Source organism: Salmo salar, chromosome ssa20 (assembly GCF_905237065.1).
Source record: "Salmo salar chromosome ssa20, Ssal_v3.1, whole genome shotgun sequence".
Lineage (NCBI taxonomy): Eukaryota > Metazoa > Chordata > Actinopteri > Salmoniformes > Salmonidae > Salmo > Salmo salar.
This window is the reverse complement of record NC_059461.1, coordinates 32,332,437-32,355,780: the sequence shown is the minus strand read 5'-3', so window position 1 is coordinate 32,355,780 and position 23,344 is coordinate 32,332,437. Positions and strand designations below refer to the sequence as shown.

The 23,344-nt window shown below is 41.2% G+C and overlaps 1 protein-coding gene across 1 annotated transcript in view; it reads right to left on the bottom strand.

The window, feature by feature from the left end:
• The window catches only part of LOC106580454 (5-hydroxytryptamine receptor 7), an 86,419-nt gene extending 64,325 nt beyond the window's left edge, over positions 1-22,094 (bottom strand). Inside the window, exon 1 of the mRNA XM_014161540.2 lies at positions 21,215-22,094. Within this exon, the coding sequence (XP_014017015.1) occupies positions 21,215-21,675 (461 nt within the window). The 5' untranslated portion in view covers positions 21,676-22,094. The remainder of the gene's footprint in view (positions 1-21,214) is intronic.
• Positions 22,095-23,344: the final 1,250 nt, after the last annotated feature.

Sequence of the window (23,344 nt, the reverse complement as noted above, 5' to 3'; positions counted from 1 at the left end):
CTTAAATGTTATTGTTTATTTACATACTGGGTACCTGAGGATTGATTAGAAACGTTGTTTGACTTGGACGAAGTTTATTGGTAACTTTTCGGATTCCATTGTCTGCATGTTGAACAAGTGTAACGGGTGGATTACTGAATCAAACGCGGATATAAAGAAGGCCTTTATCGAACAAAACAAACATTTGTTGTGTAGCTGGGACCCTTGGGATTGCAAACAGAGGAAGATCTTCAAAGGTAAGTGATTTATTTTATCGCTATGTCTGATTTTTGTGACGCCTCTGCTGGCTGGTTTGTTAAATGTTTTTAATGCTGGTGCATGCGGGGCACTGTCCTCAGATAATCGCATGGTATGATTTCGCCGTAAAGCCTTTTTGAAATCTGACAAGGAGGTTGGATTAACAAGAAGTTAAGCTTTTAACCGATGTAAGACACTTGTATTTTCATGAATGTTTAATATTACGATTTTTGTATTTTGAATTTCGCGCTCTGCAATTTCACCGGATGATGTCGAGGTGGGTCACTAGCGCCCCACCTAGCCCAAAGAGGTAAATGATTAAATGACTATGTATGGGGAATGCTGGCGTAGCAAGATGGTATAGCAGTGCAGACGTTGCGTGTTGTTCTCCTGTGTAAATTATGCCTCCCGGCCTCTTCACTAACACGACTAGATTCCACTACACCACCGGATTCCTGTCGTAAACTCTGGACCTTTGCATCGGATCATCGCTGCTAGCTAGCTGCTACCGAGTGGCTATAGTGGCTAATGCCCTTGTCCCAAAGCTAGCACCAGTTAGCCGTGAGCCAGGCACATCTCCCAGCTAGCAAACAAAATTACTCCAGCTACAATACCTCTTTTGCCAACTGGCCTGGACCCTTTGTCGACACGGAGCCCCGCGGTTCCATCCCAACCGGTCTGCCAACGTAATTCCATCCGTTGTACCCTCAACCGGCCTTTGCCGGATGTCAGAGCAGACGCTTCTACTAGCCCCGGCCTGCTAACTTTTTTTTTTAAATGCCGTGTCTCCCGCTTGCCAGTGTAGTAACGACTACCTAGCGACTTCCCTGTTTTATCTATTGCTGTTCATTGGACCCTATGATCACTTGACTACATAGCTGATGCCTGCTGGACTGTTCATTAATCATGGTACTCCATTTTGTTTATCTGTCGGCCCCAGCTTGGAACTCAGGCCCTGTGTGTAGTTAACTGACCCTCTCTGCCCATTCATCGCCAATCCTGTAGGTTCATGCTCTACCACATTCGCAGAGAGCGACCCTGCCTTACACAGGAAGCGGCGCAGGTCCTAATCCAGGCACTTGTCATCTCCCGTCTGGATTACTGCAACTCGCTGTTGGCGGGGCTCCCTGCCTGTGCCATTAAACCCCAACAACTCATCCAGAATGCCGCAGCCCGTCTGGTGTTCAACCTTCCCAAGCTCGCATCTGCTACAAGACCATGGTGCTTGCCTATGGAGCTGTGAGGGGAATGGCACCTCCGTACCTTCAGGCTCTGATCAGTCCCTACACCCAAAGAAGGGCACTGCGTTCATCCACCTCTGGCCTGCTCGCTTCCCTACCTCTGCGGAAGCACAGTTCCCGCTCAGCCCAGTCAAAACTGTTCGCTGCTCTGGCACCCCAATGGTGGAACAAGCTCCCTCATGACGCCAGGACAGCGGAGTCAATCACCACCTTCTGGAGACACCTGAAACCCCACCTCTTTAAGGAATACCTGGGATAGGATAAAGTAATCCTTCTACCCCCCCCCCCCCCAAAAAAAGATATAGATGTACTATTGTAAAGTGGTTGTTCCACTGGATATCATAAGGTGAATGCACCAATTTGTAAGTCGCTCTGGATAAGGCGTCTGCTAAATGACGTAAATGTAAATGTATTTTACCGGTTGTTGTTGTCTTAGCTGATGTTGTCTTACCCGTTGTTGTCTTAGCTAGCTCTCCCAATCAACACCTGTGATTTGCTTTATGCCTCGCTTTATGTCTCTATTGTCAATATGCCTTGTATACTGTTGTTTAGGGTAGTTATTGTTTTAGTTAACTGTGGAGCCCCTAGTCCCACTCAACATGCCTCGGATGCCCATTTTGTCCCAGCTCCCACACATGCAGTGACCTCACCCAGCAAGGCTGGTGCGTCCAGAGATGCAACCTCTCTTATCGTCACTCAATGCCTAGATTTACCTCCACTGTACCCGCACCCTACCATACCCTTGTCTGTACATTATGCCCTGAATCTATTCTACCACGTCCAGAAATCTGCTCCTTTTATTCTCTGTTCCCGAAGCACTAGACGACCAGTTCTCATAGCCTTTAGCCGTACCCTTATCCTACTTCTCCTCTGTTCCTCGGGTGATGTGGAGGTTAACCCAGGCCCTGCTTGTCCCCAGGCGCTCTCATTTGTTGACTTCTGTAACCGTAAAAGCCTTGTTTTCATGCATGTTAACATCAGAAGCCTATTCCCTAAGTTTGTTTTACTCACTGCTTTAGCACACTCCGCCAACCCTGATGTCCTTGCCGTGTCTGAATCCTGGCTTAGGAAGGCCACCAAAAATTCGGAGATTTCCATCCCAAACTACAAGATTTTCCGTCAAGATAGAACTGCCAAAGGGGGAGGAGTTGCAATCTACTACAGAGATAGCCTGTAAAGTTCTGTCATACTTTCCAGGTCTATGCAACAAACAGTTCGAGCTTCTAATTTTAAAAATGAATCTCTCCAGAAATAAGTCTCTCACTGTTGCCGCCTGTTATAGACCCCCTCAACTCCCAGCTGTGCCCTGGACACCATATGTGAATTGATTGCCCCTCATTCGTTCTGTTTGGTGACCTAAATTGGGATATGCTTAACACCCTGGCAGTCCTACAATCTAAACCAGATGCCCTCAATCTCACACAAATTATCAAGGAACCCACCAGGTACAACCCAAAATCCGTAAACATGGGCACCCTTATAGACACTATCCTGACCAACTTGCCCTCCAAATACACCTTTGCTGTTTTCAATCAGGATCTCAGTGATCACTGCCTCATTACCTGCATCCGCTATGGGTCTGCGGTCAAACGACCACTCCTCATCACTGTCAAACGTTCCCTAAAACACTTCCGTGAGCAGGCTTTTCTAAATCGACCTGGCCCGGGTATCCTGGAAGGATATTGACCTCATCCCGTCAGTAGAGGACACCTGGTCGTTCTTTAAAAGTGCTTTCCTTACCATCTTAAATAAGCATGCCTCTTTCAAAATTTTTTTAAACTAATAACAGATATAGCCCATGGTTCTCTCCAGACCTGACTGCCCTCGACCAGCACAAAAACATCCTTTGGCAGACTGTACTAGCATCGAATAGTCCCCGTGATATGCAACTTTTCAGGGAAGTCAGGAACAAATACATGCAGTCAGTTAGGAAAGCAAAGGCTAGCTTTTCAAACAGAAATTTGCATCCTGTAGCTCTAACTCCAAAAAGTTTTGGGAAACTGTAAAGTCCATCGAGAATAAGAGCACCTCCTCCCAGCTGCCCACTGCACTGAGGCTAGGAAACACTGTCACCACCGATAAATCCACGATAATCGAGAATTTCAATAAGCATTTCTCTACGGCTGGCCATGCTTTCCTTCTGGCTACCCCTACCCTGGCCAACAGCTCTGCACCCCCCGCAGCTACTTGCCCAAGCCTCCCCAGCTTCTCCTTCACCCAAATCCAGATAGCGGATGTTCTGAAAGAGCTGCAAAACCTGGACCCGTACAAATCAGCTGGGCTAGACAATCTGGACTCTCTCTTTCTAAAATTATCCGCCGCCATTGTTGCAACCCCTATTACCAGTCTGTTCAACCTCTCATATCATCCGAGATCCCTAAAGATTGGAAAGCTGCCGCAGTCATCCCCCTCTTCAAAGGGGGTCACACTCTAGACCCAAACTGTTATAGACCTTTATCCATCCTGAAAGTCTTCGAAAGCCAAGTTAACAATCAGATCACTGACCATTTCGAATCCCACCGTACCTTCTCCGCTGTGCAATCCGGTTTCCGAGCTGGTCATGGGTGCACCTTAGCCACGCTCAAGGTACTAAACGATATCATAGCCACCATCGATAAAAGACAGCACTGTGCAGCCGTATTCATCGACCTGGTCAAGGCTTTCGACTCTGTCAATCACCATATTCTTATCGGCAGACTTAATAGCCTAGGTTTCTCAAATGACTGCCTCGCCTGGTTCACCAACTACTTCTCAGACAGAGTTCAGTGTGTCAAATCAGAGGGCCTGTTGTCCGGACCTCTGGTAGTCTCTATGGGGGTACCACAGGGTTCAATTCTCGGGCCGACTCTTTTCTCTGTATATATCAACGATGTCGCTCTTGCTGCGGGTGATTCCCTGATCCACCTCCATGCAGACGACACCATTCTGTATACATCTGGCCCTTCTTTGGACACCGTGTTAACAAACCTCCAAACGAGCTTCAATACCATATAACAGTCCTTCTGTGGCCTCCAACTGTTCTTAAACACCAGTAAAACTAAATGCATGCTCTTCAACCGAACGCTGTCCGCACCCGCCCATCATCACTACTCTGGACGGTTCTGACTTAGAATATGTGGACAACTACAAATACCTAGGTGTCTGGCTAGACTGTAAACTCTCCTTCCAGACTCATATTAAACATCTCCAATCCAAAATTAAATCTAGAATCGGCTTCCTATTTCGCAACAAAGCCTCCTTCACTCACACTGCCAAACATACCCTTGTTAAACTGACTATCCTACTGATCCTCGACTCCGGCGATATCATTTACAAAATAGCCTCCAACACTCTACTCAGCAAACTGGATGCAGTCTATCACAGTGCCATCCGTTTTGTCACCAAAGCCCCATATACCACCCACCACTGTGACCTGTATCTTCTCGTCGGCTGGCCCTCGCTACATATTCGTCGCCAGACCCACTGGCTCTAGGTCATCTATAAGTCTTTGCTAGGTAAAGCTCTGCCTTATCTCAGCTCACTGGTCACCATAACAACACCCACCCGTAGCATGAGCTCCAGCAGGTATATCTCACTGGTCATCCCCAAAGCCAATACCTACTTTGGCCTCCTCTCCTTCCAGTTCTCTGCTGCCAATGACTGGAACGAATTGCAAAAAATCACTGAAGTTGGAGACTTATATCTCCCTCACTAACTTTAAGCATCAGCTATCTGAGCAGCTTACCGATCGCTGCAGCTGTACACAGCCCATTTGTAAATAGCCCATCCAATCTACCTACCTCATCCCCATATTTGTTTTTATTAACTTTTTTGCACACCAGTATTCTACTTGCACATCATCATCTGCACATCTATCTGTTGTTGTTTGTGTCGCACTGTTTTGCTTATCTTGGCCGCACTGTTTTGCTTATCTTGGCCAGGTCGCAGTTGTAAATGAGAACTTAACTGGCCTACCTGGTTAAATTAAGGTGAAAATAAATAAATAAAAATTGTTATGTTGTGAATATGAATTATGCCCCCATTTCAGATTACTCTGACGTTTTTCTTGCCCTGTATCCAATGATTTATGAAAACTTGCTTGGTAGGTCGATGTCCTCATTGTGGTTTTACAGACGTGTTTAATACGTTTTATGTACACTTTATTCTAATATTTCTGAAATGCACAGTTATATATTTGGTTGCACTTATTTGTTTTCCGTCAACTCCAATCCCATTCGATGCGTGGAACTAATGTGAGTGGGGCTATGTCTACATAAGGGTGCCAATTTAAACTCACAAAAGCCTTGACGAAGGCCGTGAGGCCGATACGTAAAAGCTTATTAAAGAGCAGTGTTATTATCAAGAGCAGTGTGCAGGTTTCTACTTTTTTTCTCATATTTGAGATTCTTCAAAATAGGCACCCTTTGCCTTGATGACAGCTTTGCACACTCTTGGCATTCTCTCAACCAGCTTCATGAGGTAGTGATAAGAGAATTATCTAATAAAGATAAATGAATAAAGAATCCATTATTAATTAGTAGTTATGTAGCATGGGTAATGAATAATTAAAGTACTGAACGTTAGTTCCATAAGGTCTAGTAGAGACCCGGAAGGGAGAGAAATGTGTGTGTGTGTGATTAGTGGGCCTAAGTGAACTGTGGACATGTGTGTGGGTGAAGAGACCGGGAGTAGCATTCAAGGTTCTCCTAATCTTGGGGGAAAGGAACAGGCAGCGCTGGATAGTGATTAACAGTGGTGGGAAGTCAAGGGAGGGATACTGTTCACCTACTGTTTGTGTGTGCGTAGGTTATCTACTGTTGGTGTGGAGGTGTGTGCGTAAGCGGAGAGAGAGGATAAAATGAACTTCTTTGTTAATGTTGGGCAGAACGTTCTCTGAATAAACTGTACGAACCTTTTGCAGATGCTGAGTCTTTGCCTAATTATTATTAACCCAGTGTCTTACAAACCTTGGGGATTAGTCAAAGCTTATTGATTGTTAATTATTATCATTAGGATAGAAAATTCCTTTGACAGGTAGTCACCTGGAATGCATTTCAATTAACAGGTGTGCCTTCTTAAAAGTTCATTTGTGGAAGTTCTTTCCTTCTTAATGCATTTGAGCCAATCAGCTGTGTTGTGTCAAGGTAGGGGGGGGTATACAGAAGATATCCCTATTTGGTAAAAGACCAATTTTCAAGACCTTTGAAAGTTTCTTCAAGTGCAGTCGCAAAAAACATTAAGCGTTATGATTAAACTGGCTCTCATGAGGATCACCACAGGAAAAGAAGACCCAGAGTTACCTCTGCTGCAGGGGATAAGTTCATTAGAGTTACCAGCCTCAGAAATTGCAGCCCAAATAAATGCTTCAGAGTTCAAGTAACAGAAACAGAAACATCAACTGTTCAGAGGAGACTTTGTGAATCAGACCTTCATGGTCGAATTGCTGCAAAGAAACCACTACTAAAAAGGACACCAATAAGAAGAAGAGACTTACTTGGGCCAAGAAACAGCAATGGACATTAGACCGGTGGAAATCTCTCCTTTGGTCTGATGAGTCCAAATTTTAGATGTATGGTTCCAACCGCCGTGTCTTTGTGAGACACAGATTAGGTGAACGGATGATCTCCACATGAGTGGTTCCCACCGTGAAGCATGGAGGAGGAGGTGTGATGGTGTAGGGGTGCTTTGCTGGTGACACTGTCAGTGATTTATTTAGAATTCAAGGCTCACTTAACCAGCATGGCTACCACAGAATTCTGCAGTGATACGCCATCCCATCTGGTTTGCGCTTAGTGGGACTATCATTTGTTTTTCAAATGGACAATGACCCAACACACCTCCAGACTGTGTAAGGGATATCTGACCAAGAAGGAGAGTGATGGAGTGCTGCATCAGATGACCTGGCCTCCAGTCGCCCGACCTCAACCCAATTGAGATGGTTTGGGATGAGTTGGACCGCAGAGTTAAAGAAAGGCAGCAAACAAGTGCTCAGCATATGTGGGAACTCCTTCAAGACTGTTGGAAAAGTATTCCAGGTGAAGCTGGTTGAGATATTGCCAAGAATGTGCAAAGATGCCATCAAGGCAAAGGGTGGCTACTTTGAAGAATCTCAAATATTTGTTTAACACTTTTTTGGTAACTACATGATTCTATATGTGTTATTTTATAGTTTTGATGTGTTAACTATTATTCTACGCTGTAGAAAATAGTAAAAAATAAAGAAAACCCCCTGAATGAGTAGGTGTGTCCAAACTTTTGACTGGTACAGTATCTTGATTACATAAGTATTCAACCCCAAGTCAATACATGTTAAAAAATCACATTTGACAGCGATTACAGCTGTCAATCTTTCTTGGTAAGTCTCTAAGAGCTTTGCACACCTGGATTGTACAATATTTGGCCATTATTCTTTTGAACATTTTTAAAGCTCTGTCAAATTGGTCGTTGATCATTGCTCGACAACCATTTTCAAGCTTTGCCATAGATTTTCAAGCTGATTTAAGTCAAAACTGTAACTCGGCCATTTGGGAACATTCACGGTCTTCTTGGTAAACAACTCCATCTCCCAGTGTCTGTTAGAAGGCAGACTGAACCAGGTTTTCCTCTAGGATTTTGCCTGTGCTTAGCTCCATTCCATTTCTTTTTTATCCTGAAAAAAGTCCCAGTCTTTAATGATTACAAGCATACCCATAACATGATGCAGCCACCATAACATAACGTAACATTCATTACAAAAAGTAAATTGCTTTGGCACATTTTTTGCAGTATTACTTTAGTGCCTCGTTGCATGATGAATTAAAAGGTAAATAAATAAATAAATAAAAATGATGTATGTTTTGGAATCTTCTGTACAGGCTTCCCTCTTTTCCCTCTGTCAATTAGATTAATATTGTTCAGTAACTACAATGTCGTTGATCCATCCTCAGTTTCTTCTATCACAGCCATTAAACTCTGTAACTGTTTTAAAGTCACCATTGGCCTCATGGTGAAATACCTGAGCGGTTTCCTTCCTCTCTAGCAACTGAGCTAGGAAGGACGGTATCTTTGTAGTGACTGGGTGTATTGATACACCATCAAAGTGTAATTTTGTAACTTCACCAGGTTCAAAAAGATATTCAATGTCTGCTTTATTTTTATCCATCTACCAATAGGTTCACATCTTTATGAGGCATTGGAAAACCTCCCGGGTCTTTGTGGTTGAATCTCACTGCTCGACTTGAGATACCTTACAGAATTGTATTTTAATGGCGTAGTCATTCCAAAATAATGTTAAACACCATTTTTGCACACAGAGTCCATGCAATAGGGCTCCTGAGTGGCACAGCGGTCTAAGGCACTGCATCTCAGTGCTAGAGGCGCGTCACTACAGACCCTGGTTTGATTCCAGGCTGTATCACAACTGGCCATGATTGGGAGTCCCATTACTTTTTAATGTATTTGTACAAATTTCTAAAAACATCATTCCACTTGGACAATATGGGGTATTGTGTGTAGGCCAGCGACAAAAAAATCTCTATATAATCCATTTTAAATTCAAACACAACAAAATGTGGAAAAAGTCAAGGGGTGTGAATACTTTCTGAGGGCATTGTAGTTTATGTGGACAATTAACACAAACACTGTACATAATCCATAGAATACACAATGCATTAACCAACATGCATAATTATGCATGCTTGTATCCATTTTCTGATGTGAATGGATAACCAAATCAAATTACTATACATGAATAAAAAATATAAATAAATAAAATATTTTGTCTGCTCATTTATTTTCTAATGGGAAGATCACTTGACAGGACGGAAGTACATCCTTTTCTTGCTGCAGCTTTCTGCTCCCCTGATTCCGGAGACATTGACAAATATTTTTAATTTTATGATTATCTCAGGTGCTATCCCCAGGGATTGGAAGGCGGCCCATGTACTCCCTCTCCACAAAGGTGGTGACCACTCCAACCCCCCAAAAATGTGCCTTCTCAAAATTGTCTTGCCTAGCAACATTTTTAGAGTCATTAATCAACTGTCAGCTTAGATCCTTCTTATATACGAGATGTATTCTAAGCGTTAACCAGTCTGGTTTCAAGCCTGGTCATAGCACCATCTCTGCTGCAACCTTGGTGTTAAATGATGTGGTAAATGGTATGGATAGGAGGAAGCACTGTGCGACCCTCTTTATTGACTTATCAAAGGCTTTCGATACTGTTGACCACTCTTTATTTGTAAAAAATATTGTCTGCAATTGGTATGGACCAGGAACGTTTAATATATTCCCTGGTTTTCCCAAATTCCCAGTTGAAGGATTCTCGGAATCAGGAGAGAATAAGCAGGAAATCCGGAACCCTTCAACCAGGATTTCTGGAAAACCCGGGAATTTATTGAACATTCCTGGAATTTTGCAACCCTAAGTACTGTATATGTTATTCTCCAAATCACATAAATGATGATTAATGCATAAGTACATTGGATGGTGCCCTCATTGATTATGTCCACACTTATAAATATCTGGGGATCTGGATTGACGAAAAGCTATATTTTACAAAGAGATTAATAATTAAAATGCCCTTAACTATAGGAATAGTTCATGCCTTTCATTAAATAGCAGAAAACAAAATAATTCAGTCGACATTCGTACAGGTTATAGACTATGGTGATATTGTCTATATGAATGCAGCTGCCACTGTATTGAAGCCACTGGACGCAGTTTATCATGGCACACTACACATCACTGCGTTTTGTATCAGAAAGTAGGCTGGCCCTCTTTGAAGTATTGTAGATCGATGTATTGCACTCTTTCTGTTAAGAAAGCCCGCCTGCATAAACTTCTGCCATACCTTACTTCATTCTTAACTTATAGACGTATGAGATAAGTTCGTACCTCCGCACCTTACTTGTGGAATAATCTCCAAGGCTCTCTAAAATTGGATGAATTGGTGCCTCTAGGGCAATTCAAAAGGCAGATTTTTACTGAAGAATGTGTTGGTTTCTATGAGTATGTTTTTCTTTTTGTGTATTGAACCTTGATGAGTATATTGATGTTTATAGTGTATATTGATGTGTATTGATGTGTGAAAAGGGCTGATTTGTAAAAGAGACCTTGGTCTAAGCATGACTCCCTGTCAAAATAAAGGTTAAATAAAAAAAATCCCACAGGAACCCAACATCTGAAATGCTTGTTTTTCCTGAAACCACTGGCGTGTAATCGTGTCATTTGTGCGACTTGCAGAATCAGAATCATTTATGCATTCATATCCAGATAACAACAAACATTCCCACAACTTCAGAGAACATTCCCTTAAGAGTTTAAAAGTCTCATTAGGTCACCTAACGTTTTCATATGAATGTTCCAGTGATGTGCAATGACTGTTTCCAAGATATCATTCCCTTAATGTCAAAAAGACTTAACCAGAACGTGGTTACCATGTTCTCAGAATACTCAATATTAATGTTATAGATATATTTCATGGGAATGTTGCAAGAACATTAATGTGTCCAGTTTTCTGAGGATTAGATGAATATTGCATCAACGTCACGCCAAACATACACAGAACATGGTTGTCATGTTCTCAGAATATATGATGTTAATGTTCTAGACAAGTTTCATGGGTATGTTGCAAGAACATTCCTGTGTCCAATGACGTTTAAAACAGAATGTTCTATCATGGTCTCCTAGAGGTTTTTGTCTAGTTCTCAGCTTGTTCCGGGGACACACATATTTAGGACGTTGCCTGATGGTCCCCAAAAATTATATGAAATGGCCTGGATGGAATATCTGCCGTTTTACGGGCTCATGAACCATTGTGCAATTTTGTGTGTTGTTTATGCACAGATAAAAAAAAATAAAAAAAGTTTACATGTTTATGCCATCATTTCCTATGACCGAAAAGAGCGTCTGGACATCAGAACAGTGACCACTAACCTCGATTTGGATGAGCATTTCTAGATCAATGAGTCGGAGATGAATTACATACTACTCATCCCGGAGAAGGCCCAAATCCCCAACACTCTAAGAAGGAAGAGGGGGCATTACAGAGGCCAGCATGCAGGATATCTGACAAGACAACCTCGGTGTGTGGATGAACCACCTTGAACCCCTGTTCTATTGGTGAACGTCCATTCACTGGAGAATAAACTGGACAAGCTCACTTTGAGACTATCCTATCAATGTGATCTGAAGAACAGTAATATCCTATGTTTCTCTGAGTCGTGGCTGAACAAAGACATTGAAAATATCAATCCAGCTGTTTCTTTCTATACAGAATGGCAGCTGATCCATTCATAGCTAATCCATTCATTATGTGTCTATTGGCAAGATCAGGGACACCCATACTTCCTGTTTCCATCACAGCTGTCGTGATTGTTTTTTTTTTCTCCATACGGTATGACTTTACTCGCATAGAATAGTGTTGACAGACATACATGGTTACATTGTTAATTTATACAGGAATTATTATTAAACCTGGTTTACGGCATTCCGATCTTCCTGCTATGCCAGCTAATCTCACTATTCTCTCATCATTGATTTTATTTACTTATTTCAGAAAGTTTAGGGTTTTTCTGTATAGTTGTCTAATGTTTGTGGGGCATATTACTCTATTTTAATGTTACTCCTTAATCACTATGATAAATACCAATTGTTTTTCTCGAGTGTGCATTTAACAGAGCTGAGATTTACTTTGATGTGCAAAGTGTAGCAATACAGGTGAAATCAGTCATTGACACAGACATGGTGACGTACCAGGAAGATCGGAATGCTGTGAACCAAGACATTGGGAGTTCAAATCCCAGGTGAAGACATGTTGACTGATAGTTACTGTACAAATAAACATGCACAATGTAATCATGTATGTCAAATATGAAAGTTGAAAACACTGTGTGTGGGTGCCCCAAACCTTTCCAACAGACAAAGAGCTTTCGACACGGATCAGTGATTCACCAATCAGTGCCTCGATGGACTCGGCAGCAGTATCAAGGGGTGATGTGTAATGAAAGTTTCTTTGAGACGGTGACATCCCCGGAACAAGCCGGGAACTAGAAAAAACCTTCAGAGACCATTGCAGAATGTCCTATGTATTAAACATCCTGGACAGAGGAATGTTCTTACAACGTTACAATGAAACATGTCTATAACATTAATATCTTATATTCTGAGACCATGGCAACCATGGTCTGTGTATGTTTGGTGTGATGTTGATGGAATATTCTCCTAACCCTCAGAAAACTGGACACATGAACGTTCTTACAACATTCCAAGACTTTTATAGTTTTGTGTTTTAATATTAGTTCTTTTTTCGATTCTCATTTGAAATTCAGTTTAGTTTCAGTTAGATTTCAGACTTGATTTACTCATTTTATTCAAATTTTGTTTGACAAAAACATTTCCATTTCATTTTTATATTATTTCATTTCAGTTTTAGTGTTAAGGACAGAAAGCAGCCTATGCGTCGGAGGTAGGGCTAGACGTCTTCACGGGTCGAACAGACCCAAAATTCCCGAGATCCAACCCGGGACTCAAGCGGGAGCTTGTTATCTGTGTTAGCCAATTGCAACACAATAAAAGGTATAACTTATGTACAGCTGAAACTGGTTCTGGCTGCTCACGTCAAGTGTGCCTGCTGCTGAGGAGAGAGACAGAGCGAGTGAAAGGAGACTTGGCCTAGGCTACTGTTGATTGGGAACATGTAAGCCTTTTTAATTTAATTAAAATTAAAGTTAGAGGAAAAATAGTATAGTGAAAAGAGGCCTATAGTTGTGTTTTTGGGGATGTCACTTCTTGCCACTGTTGGGCAGTAATACATACATTGATGGGTCAGGTCATCGGTTAGGTTAGGTTTAAAAGCCCAGTGCTGTCAACATTTTTTTTTTTTTTATGTGAACAGCTGATGAAACTAACACTGTAAAAGTTTGAAAAATGTGATCAGTGTTATTTATAGTAGTTGCTGGCTGAGAATAAAACATACACAGGACCTTCTAATCAGCAGGTTTGCATGGGCGGGAGTTTCGGCTCTACATGGTGACATCACCATGCGGTGAATTGGTCAATAAGACCAATAAAAAAAGAGAGTTCCAAACCTCTCTGCCAATAACACCTAGTTTTCAGTTTTCCCTTCCCCACTAAGACCACTCCAGGACAGTCCTAGAAAAATTCTTGCTTGTGAATTTTGGGGGGGCTAAAAAGCTATTTTTGCCCATTTTAATGGAAATCTGTTTTTCATTTTATTTATTTAACCTTTATTTAACTAGGCAAGTCAGTTAAGAACAAATTCTTATTTACAGTACGGTACTTAATTGCTATGCAGAAATTATTTGATATTGATAAAAACATCTGCATTGGGCCTTTAAAGCTAGAATCCTTAGTTGCTACATCCATTTTTGGACTTATAAATTAATTATATTAATACTTTTGTCCTAAGAGGTCAAAAGAGGCCTGCTGGTTTTCAGTTCTACCTGATAATTAATTGCACTCAGGTCTAAATCAGTCCCTGATTAGAGGGGAACAATGAAAGAGTGCTGTGGAACTGGATTCGAGGTCCAGAGTTAAGTTTGAGGGATATATACTGGATTGATTCTTGAAAAATATAACTTATAAATGCCTCATGAGCTTAGTTGGGCTCCTGAGTGGCACAGCGGTCTAAGGCACTGCATCTCAGTGCTTGAGGCGTCACTACAGACACCCTGGTTTGAATCCAGGCTGTATCACAACCGGCCGTGATTGGGAGTACCATAGGGCGGCGCACAATTGGCCCAGCATCTTCCGGGTTTGGCTGGTGTAGGCCATCATTGTATATAAGAATTTACTCTTAACTGACTTGCCTAGTTAAATAAAGGTTGTCTGTCTGAAGCGGACCCTCCCCGGAATTCTTTTCCCCCTTTCGAAATGTCCAAGTGAATCTGACATCCTCCCCAGACCTAGTGCTGCTGTTGCCTAGGTTTGGGATTTATGGGACTAGTGCATCACTATCATTAACTAACAAATGTGCTATGACTTCATTTCTTGTTTTTTCCTCTCTGTTTCTGTCAGATAAAGGTAAAAGTACTTGATTCTTCTTACATGTATTACTAAAGTTGAAAGAACATTTAATACATTTAAACATGGGGAAAGAGTTTCCTTCCGTCATATTTCTTGCACCAGTCTAGGTACTAATCCTTTTAAATCCAAGTCACATTGAGATTGACTTTATAATTTAAAGCTAGTGTCCTTAATCGAAACAATAACAAAGCGAACACGCCAGTCTCTGTTTTGGTAAAAAGCTGAGGGATGCATGGGCCTGGAGAAATGTAACCACTCTCAAATTCATAGACAGAACTATGTCTGCAAGGGCTGACCAGGCATCCATGATACCAAAAGTATAATTTTAACCATGTATTGAGGCTATAGTGTGTGTTTACATTACATTGTTTAGAAACATTGGAGTAAAACAAGCTTATATTATTTGGAGTTCTGATGTTGAACACATTTTTATTGAACCTTTATTTAACCAGGTAGGCTAGTTGAGAACAAGTTCTCATTTGCAACTGCAACCTGGCCAAGCATAGCAATTCGACACATACAACAACACAGAATTACACATGGAATAAACAAAACATACAGTCAATAATACAGTAGAAAAAAATAAAACAAAAAGTCTATATACAGCATGTGCAAATGAGGTAAGATAAGGGAGTTAAGGCAATAAATAGGCCATGGTGGCAAAGTTATTACAATATAGCAATTAAACACTGGAATGGTAGATGTGCAGAAGATGAATGTGCAAGTGGAGATACTGGGGTGCAAAGGAGCAAGATAAATAAATAAATACAGTATGGGGATGAGGTAGATAGATGGGCTGTTTACAGATGGGCTATGTACAGGTGCAGTGATCTGTCAGCTGCTCTGACAGCTGGTGCTTAAAGCTAGTGAGGGAGATATGAGTCTCCAGCTTCAGTGATTTTTGCAGTTCGTTCCAGTCACTGGCAGCAGAGAACTGGAAGGAAAGGCGACAAAAGGAGAAATTGGCTTTGGGGGTGACCAGTGAGATATACCTGCTGGAGCGCGTGCTGCTATGGTGATCAGTGAGCTGAGATAGGCAAGGCTTTACCTAGCAGAGACTTGTAGATAACCTGTAGCCAGTGGGTTTAACGACGAGTATGAAGCGAGGGCCAACCAACGAGAGAGTACAGGTCGCAGCGGTGGGTTGTATATGGGGCTTTGGTGACAAAACAGATGGCACTGTGATAGACTGCATCCAATTTGTTGAGTAGAGTGTTGGAGGCCATTTTATAGATGACATCGCTGAAGTCGAGGATCGGTAGGATGGTCAGTTTTACGAGGGTATGTTTGGTAGCATGAGTGAAGAATGCTTTGTTGCGATATAGGAAGCCGATTGTAGATTTAATTTTGGATTGGAGATGCTTAATGTGAGTCTGGAAGGAGAGTTTACAGTCTAACCAGACACCTAGGTATTTGTAGTTGTCCACATATTCTAAGTCAGAGCCGTCCAGAGTAGTGATGCTGGACAGGCGGGCAGGTGCGGGCGGTGATCGATTGAATAGCATGCCTTTAGTTTTACTTGCATTTAAGAGCAGTTGGAGGCCACGTTAGGAGAGTTGTATGGCATTGAAGCTCGTCTGGAGGTTAGTTAACACAGAATGGTGTTGTCTGCGTAGAGGTGGATCAGAGAATCACTAGCAGCAAGAGCGACATCATTGATGTATACAGAGAAGAGAGTCGGCCCGAGAATTGAACCCTGTGGCACCCCCATAGAGACTGCCAGAGGTCCGGACAACAGGCCCTCCGATTTGACACACTGAACTCTATCAGAGAAGTAGTTGGTGAACCAGGCGAGGCAGTCATTTCAGAAACCAAGGCTGTCGAGTCTGCCAATAAGAATGTGGTGATTGACAGAGTCGAAAGCCTTGGCCAGGTCGATGAATACGGCTGCACAGTAATGTCTCTTATCGATGGCGGTTATGATATCGTTTAGGACCTTGAGTGTGGCTGAGGTGCACCCATGACCAGCTCTGAATCCAGATTGCATAGCGGAGAAGGTACGGTGGGATTCGAAATGGTCGGTAATCTGTTTGTTAACTTGGCTTTCGAAGACCTTAGAAAGACAGGGTAGGATAGATATAGGTCTGTAGCAGTTTGGGTCTAGTGTGTCACCCCCTTTGAACTCTACCAGGACATCACAATTTGAAACCAAAGTTTGCAGGCAAAACTTTTGCAGTGGTTTTAGTGAAGGTAGATGATGCAAACTAGCCACTTACGAAAGGCATTCATTAAAAATAATCTCTGTATTCTCCATTTCTTAGCTAGCTACTACTTTGTGTACGGCGGGTATGTTTACACTAGGAAAATAAGAAGATATGGCGGTGACGTCACCGGTGACACTCGTCCCATTTCCAACACCTTCTCTCTGTCCCAACTGATGCAGGAACTTCTACAGACATGTATGCAGGAACATTGGTACATTGTATGAGGCAATCAGTCTGTCGACAGAGATTAGTGATGCACAAACTTGGCCTATTTGAAACATCGCCATTTCCTGGCAGCATTTACCTGCCAGATTCAGATGCCTGAAAACCCCAGTTCGTTTGGGAGTCAAAGATCATAGTTTCACTAAGGTTTACATTTTTCAAATTGGTTTCTTAAATTATTATAGTTTTTTCATGATTAGTTTATTTTCAGTTTACTATAATAACCTTCCAACATTGGTAACCATGTTCTGGGTATGTTCTTTTTGACAACATTACCAGTAATGTTCTAACACTAACGCCAAAACATGCTAAATAGGTTCTCATGATGTTCTTGCTGACATACGTAGAATGTTCGCCAAACTTAGGAAAACTGGACAATCAAACGTCAGGGGAACATTACTGGTAACATAAAAACGGCCTATCTAGAATTGTTAGCTGGTTATTCACAGTCAAACTCTCTTTGCAGTGACTAAACATAACTTTCACATTTTAAAATTGCCACGTACGAAACAAATCTAGCGACCAACCATTAAAAATAGTTTGATCCACTCACAAGGGGCTGTGAATCAATAATTAGATTATTGCTAACTGGAATAACTAAACAACAAAAAAACACTGGGCAAAGACGTCACTTCAACGTCTAGATTTAATTTACATTTGTTTGAGTTGTCAACTAACGTGAATTCAACAAAAAAATGTCACCCCGTCATTGGATTTAGCTTAAAAGTTGGGTGCCAAAAATACAACATTCCCATACTTTGATGACTAGATAACATCACATAGATTTTTGTTGTTGTTGAAATTTTGTGGAAACAACGTTGATTCAACCAGTTTTTGCCCAGTGGGAAGTGTTATTGTTGGCTCATGTTGGCAAGCTCATGTTTTTTCTGCTGGACAACCTCAAGCAAACCAATTCCCATCCGGCTTACTGTGTGTCATTTGGCGCTATAAATGTTTTGACTAATGTAGGGTTATGTGATATTTGGGGAGACCTCTTCTATGATACGCTACTCCAAATATTTCGATATCCGATATAATCGTTTTGCTCTGTTAATGACTAAATCATTCCAGACTGTGCAATTTTTGTGCTTATTTACAATATTATAGTCACACTAACCAGGCTTCCATCCAAACTTTTCATGAGATTAAAGTACATGACGAAAACAAAAAAAGCACATTTGTCATAAACGTTCCAAATGTCGACAAAACAAAATATGCTAGACAAGGTGGGCACTTTTTGTGTCAGTAAAATGGCGGTGGAAACGCCTTTATGCGCAAATATTGATATAATAACCATCATATCAAAGTAAACTTGAAGTCACGCAATAATATTTTGTGGTCCTCCCACTAGGACTCTGGAAAGCATAGGCTACAGTTTATTAGGCCACAGATCAAATAAATTATGATGAACTTCACAGGGTGGTGAAAGTCCATGGTGATGAGCTTGATGCTCCTTTCCAATAAAAATAGGATCTTATTCTGGTGACATGATGATCGATGCTTGGCTGCAATTTGACAAATAAAAAGAATCTTGCTATTTTGTCCATAATAATGTCATTATGTATCTACTGTAGCCTAGCTGCACTGTATCTGCACGTGCTCTCTGTTGGTTAGAGAGCACGTGCCAAGACCAGAGCAGGCACATTTGCTAAATAGCGCAAAATTCTAAACCATCAGTAGAGTTGAAAATGCTATGGAAACCCATTTAACTAGTTTTTTTTGGTACATGGGAATTTAACCGCAAAAGTTTATGTACACTACGTCGTCAATTTGATGGAAACACCTCTGGTGGGAAAATGCGCTTATTGTTTTTAGCAGACTTTAGAATATTGGCATAAAAATCTGTTGGCAACTGGATGGAAACCTATTTTATACTTAATGTTTAACATGTTGATACAGTCTAACTGAAAAAAAACTACAGTTTATTTGTAAAGTTCAAATAGAGTCTTGCACATAGTCTTATCGATATATCGTCTTACACTTCATGATACATCTTCAATGTCAAATATCGCGATATTCGATTTAATCATAAAAATCAGCCCAACCCCAGACTAATGTCACCTAATAGCCTATACATTAGATACTTCCTTGTTATAGGGCGAGTATTGGTAAAGTGGGACACTTTATGAAAATGTGCTTTCTGGAACACCTTACAGAATCATCCCATTGTCTCAACCCCCAACATGATACCATTCCAAATAGCTTAAAAACTCTACTAGACTATACAAAATAAAAAAATATTGAAAAATGGATGGATGACTCTTCTTCAAACATATTGTCCTGAGACCACATTTTTTGTCGATACTGGCAAATTGGGACACCTTGATTGGCAAAGTGGGACACTTCATTCTTTATTTGTAAAGAAGGATGAGTTAAGAGATTTCAATATTTTAATGATAAACTTAAATTATTCATACGCATTCTTTAGATATTTTTGTGGAACATTAAGAATTATAATTTATTGTTATTGTTATTACGCTATTATTCATATTATTATCATCCTCATCATACTTGATTATAATTATATTAAGTAGCCTATTTGTAATTGTAAAGCCTATAAATAAAATAAACTTCATCTAGGCCTACCAGCTCAACATTCTCAACAATATACTCTAGTGGACATTTTGTAGAATGAAACCAGAAAGACCTCACCCCTCAATAACTTCAATGACTTTTGTTGTCACCAGAGTCAAATACAGCAAAATAAATGTTTTTTTTTGTCATCATATACCTGCATGGTTATGAATATAGCTAGCTAGGATTTTTTATGTTGTTGAGGTAATATCTTTCTAAGTAAAATGCAGCTATGCTAGCTTTTGCTAGCAAGCTAGCTGATAGCAGATTTGAGGAAAATTAAATCCAACATCTCATCTGATTTAGAAATGGATTTCTGTTAAGAAAACATGTTTTTCAGAATCCCCCAAAATATTTTATTGCATTAAAATGGCCTAGAGGAGTGTCCTAGTTTGACAGTGGTTAAATTGGCATACTGGGACACTGCCAAAATTTCAATATTCTAAAAAAATGAGAGAAGTAAATCAAATTAAATCATATTAGTCACATACACATGGTTAGCAGATGTTATTGCGAGTGTAGCGAAATGCTTGTGAGTAAAAAGTTAATCCCATTACAAAATATATGTTTTAATGAGACACTGAATAGTTAGTTCTAGTTCTAGATAACCATAACATTTTACCTCAGAACCTTATGTAATTTTACTTACCATTATACCTCTAGTCTAGACACTTGTCGCTTCCAATACCCTACTCAACAAGCTGGATGCAGTCTATCACAGTGCCATCCGTTTTGTCACCAAAGCACCATATACTACCCACCACTGCGACCTGTACGCTCTCGTTGGCTGGCCTTCGCTTCATAATCGTCGCCAAACACATTGGCTCCAGGTCATCTACAAGACTCTGCTAGGTAAAGTCCCCCCTTATCTCCGCTCACTGGTCACCATAGCAGCACCCACCTGTAGCACGCGCTCCAGCAGGTATATCTCTCTGGTCACCCCTAAAGCCAACTCCTCCTTTGGTCGTCTCTCCTTCCAGTTCTCTGCTGCCAATGACTGGAACGAACTACAAAAATCTCTGAAACTGGAAACACTTATCTCCCTCACTAGCTTTAAGCACCAGCTGTCAGAGCAGCTCACAGATCACTGCACCTGTACATAGCCCATCTATAATTTAGCCCAAACTACTACCTCTTCCCCTACTGTATTTATTTATTTTATTTATTTTGCTCCTTTGCACCATATTATTTATATTTTATCTTTGAACTTTCTTCAAACTACAAATCTACCATTCCAGTGTTTTTCTTGCTATACTTTATTTACTTTGCCACCATGGCATTTTTTTGCCTTTACCTCCCTTATCTCACATCATTTGCTCACATTGTATATAGTCTTATTTTTTTTTCTTCTACTGCATCATTGATTGTATGTTGTTTTACTCCATGTGTAACTCTGTGTTTTTGTATGTTGTCGAACTGCTTTGCTTTATCTTGGCCAGGTCGCAATTGTAAATGAGAATTTGTTCTCAACTTGCCTACCTGGTTAAATAAAGGTGAAATAAATTAAAAATTAAAAAATAAAATAAACAAAGGATGCCACGACCACAACGATGACGTCACTCCCATTGAACCCATTTGTTATCCTGACATACTTCCTCACTAACACACAGGCATTGATTGTTGGTTATGTTATTGTACACATTTAAAGATATCCATTACAAAGCTTGAGTATCTCACTTTACCAATACTCACCCTACATTTTATTCCACTGTTAGAGTTTAACTAACTCACCTGTCAACGCTGATCACGCACAGGGTCATGATGGAGGCTGTGCAGCACATTACATCCATACCAATGAAGATGTTGCAAAACACCTCCCCAAAAAGCCACTTGCCCCCAGTTAGGTCGGTCACTATAACAAACGGCATTACAACTATTGCCACGGAGAGATCTGCTACGGCCAGAGACACAAGAAGATAGTTTGATGGTTGTCTTAGTTTTTTCACCACGCAAACCGCTATGACAACCAATGTGTTTCCCATCACAGTGACCGCTGTGATGATGGCCAACATCACTCCGATAATTATCTTCTCTCCACTGCCGAAATCAAGTAGTGTCTCCCCGCACGTATCGTTCCACATGACTGTAGGATCAGCGGTGACGTTGTAGACAAGCTCCAGAGTGCCATTGATAACTTCGGAAACATCCTCTCTCTTATTGAAAGTGTGATCGACGTCCGAAGTATTGAACATTACGACAACGTAATCCCGGCGGTGATCCAAGGGACACCTCGCCAGTGTAGGCTACTCCAGTTAAGCGCATACTTGATTAGTATGTCTGTGGTCTTGGATCCAGTAGCTAATTTCTTATATCAAAAGACAGCCAGTACTGAGAAACATAAGCCCATTCATCAAAGCCATGCAAGTCAGAGCTTTCACCTGCCCAAAATAGTGATTCGTACCTCTCCAAAAATAAGAGGCGAAAAACAATAATGCATTCTATGGACAGCACCACGTTATCTTCAGATAAAAATCCCTAAAACGTCACAAATCACTTGAAATGTTAAGCAATTGTTTTAAGTTGTTTTCACGACGCACTTGTTTCCCCGTGTGGTTTGTTTCGCTTCGCTGACGTGAATTTCCTCACGAGTGGTTTAGCTCCGTCTGCGAACGCTCACACCAGAAAATGAGTTCACAAACACAGGCTACGACGCAAGTTAATTGAATAGTATCAAAAAGGTGATTTCTCTGTACTAAAAGCTATATGGCGATTATGTGGGGGTGGTGGGTGGTCAGGAGGGACAATAGGATTTTAACAATGAAGGAAACGGATCATTCTTCACATATTCACATAATCGGAAATCTAAATTGAGGACAGACAGTATAGTATACTGGTTCAAATTGAGGACATTGCTGTATTAGCCTAATACTATCCTCAATTTAGATTTATGGGCTATAAATGGCCAAAATTCTTAATTACACATTATTAAACATAAACCAAGTAAAATGACTGCTTTCTGTTATTTGTAATCACATTTTTTTTCAGATGTTTTGGACATACTGTTTTGCTTGGTATAGTAAATAAAGGGTAATCATTGGTGTGGCTTGAACCAGCGGTCCATGGAGAAATAGAGCAAGTGCATTACTGCCTGTGCCATAAACACCAGACCTCTTGGCAGAGTCTGGTCATAGTATGATTGATTACAGGGACGCTACAAAAACAAATATGCGTAATACTTTTTTGTTGTGTTGGTTTTGAAGTGTCAAGTACAGCGTTACCTGTACTTAATGATAAACAAAACAAATAGTTGACATCTTGCTTCCTATTCAATACATGGGAAAGTACCTGATTTTCCCATGCATATGCTCTGTGGACTGTGACCTTGCAGATCAGATAGGAAACAGTCCTTCTGGTGTCTTCCATGCCACCTCTGGGCCTGGCAGAGGGAAACTGTCTATAAATAAACGGAGGAGGAACATTCTGTCAAAACCACTGGAGTTGAAAACACGTTATTTTCAACATTGGAAAAATGCTGGGGGAGACAGACAGCATGGATAGGACATAAGGGATAGAGAACTTCCTAGGCTGCTCACAACATCATCCAGGGAACAGCTGTGGTATGTTAACCACTCTGGGCCTTGGGAAGGCCAGCTCCTTCCCACATAGCACCACTGCCTGGGCTGTCTGTCTCTCCCCCGGATGTGATCACCAGCGCAGCCTAGGGCTTCGCTTGTCATTACCCACTGCTGGGCCTGATGGGCACGCCGGTAATAATGATTGTCGCATTAGATTACCGCCAGTGTCCAGTGACGCCAGTGCTTGGCCAGCCCTACTGTCATTGAAATTGCTCCACTTACAATGAGGCACATTATCACTGGAATGGACGCCAAGGAGACAGTGGTACACATTGTTACACAGTAA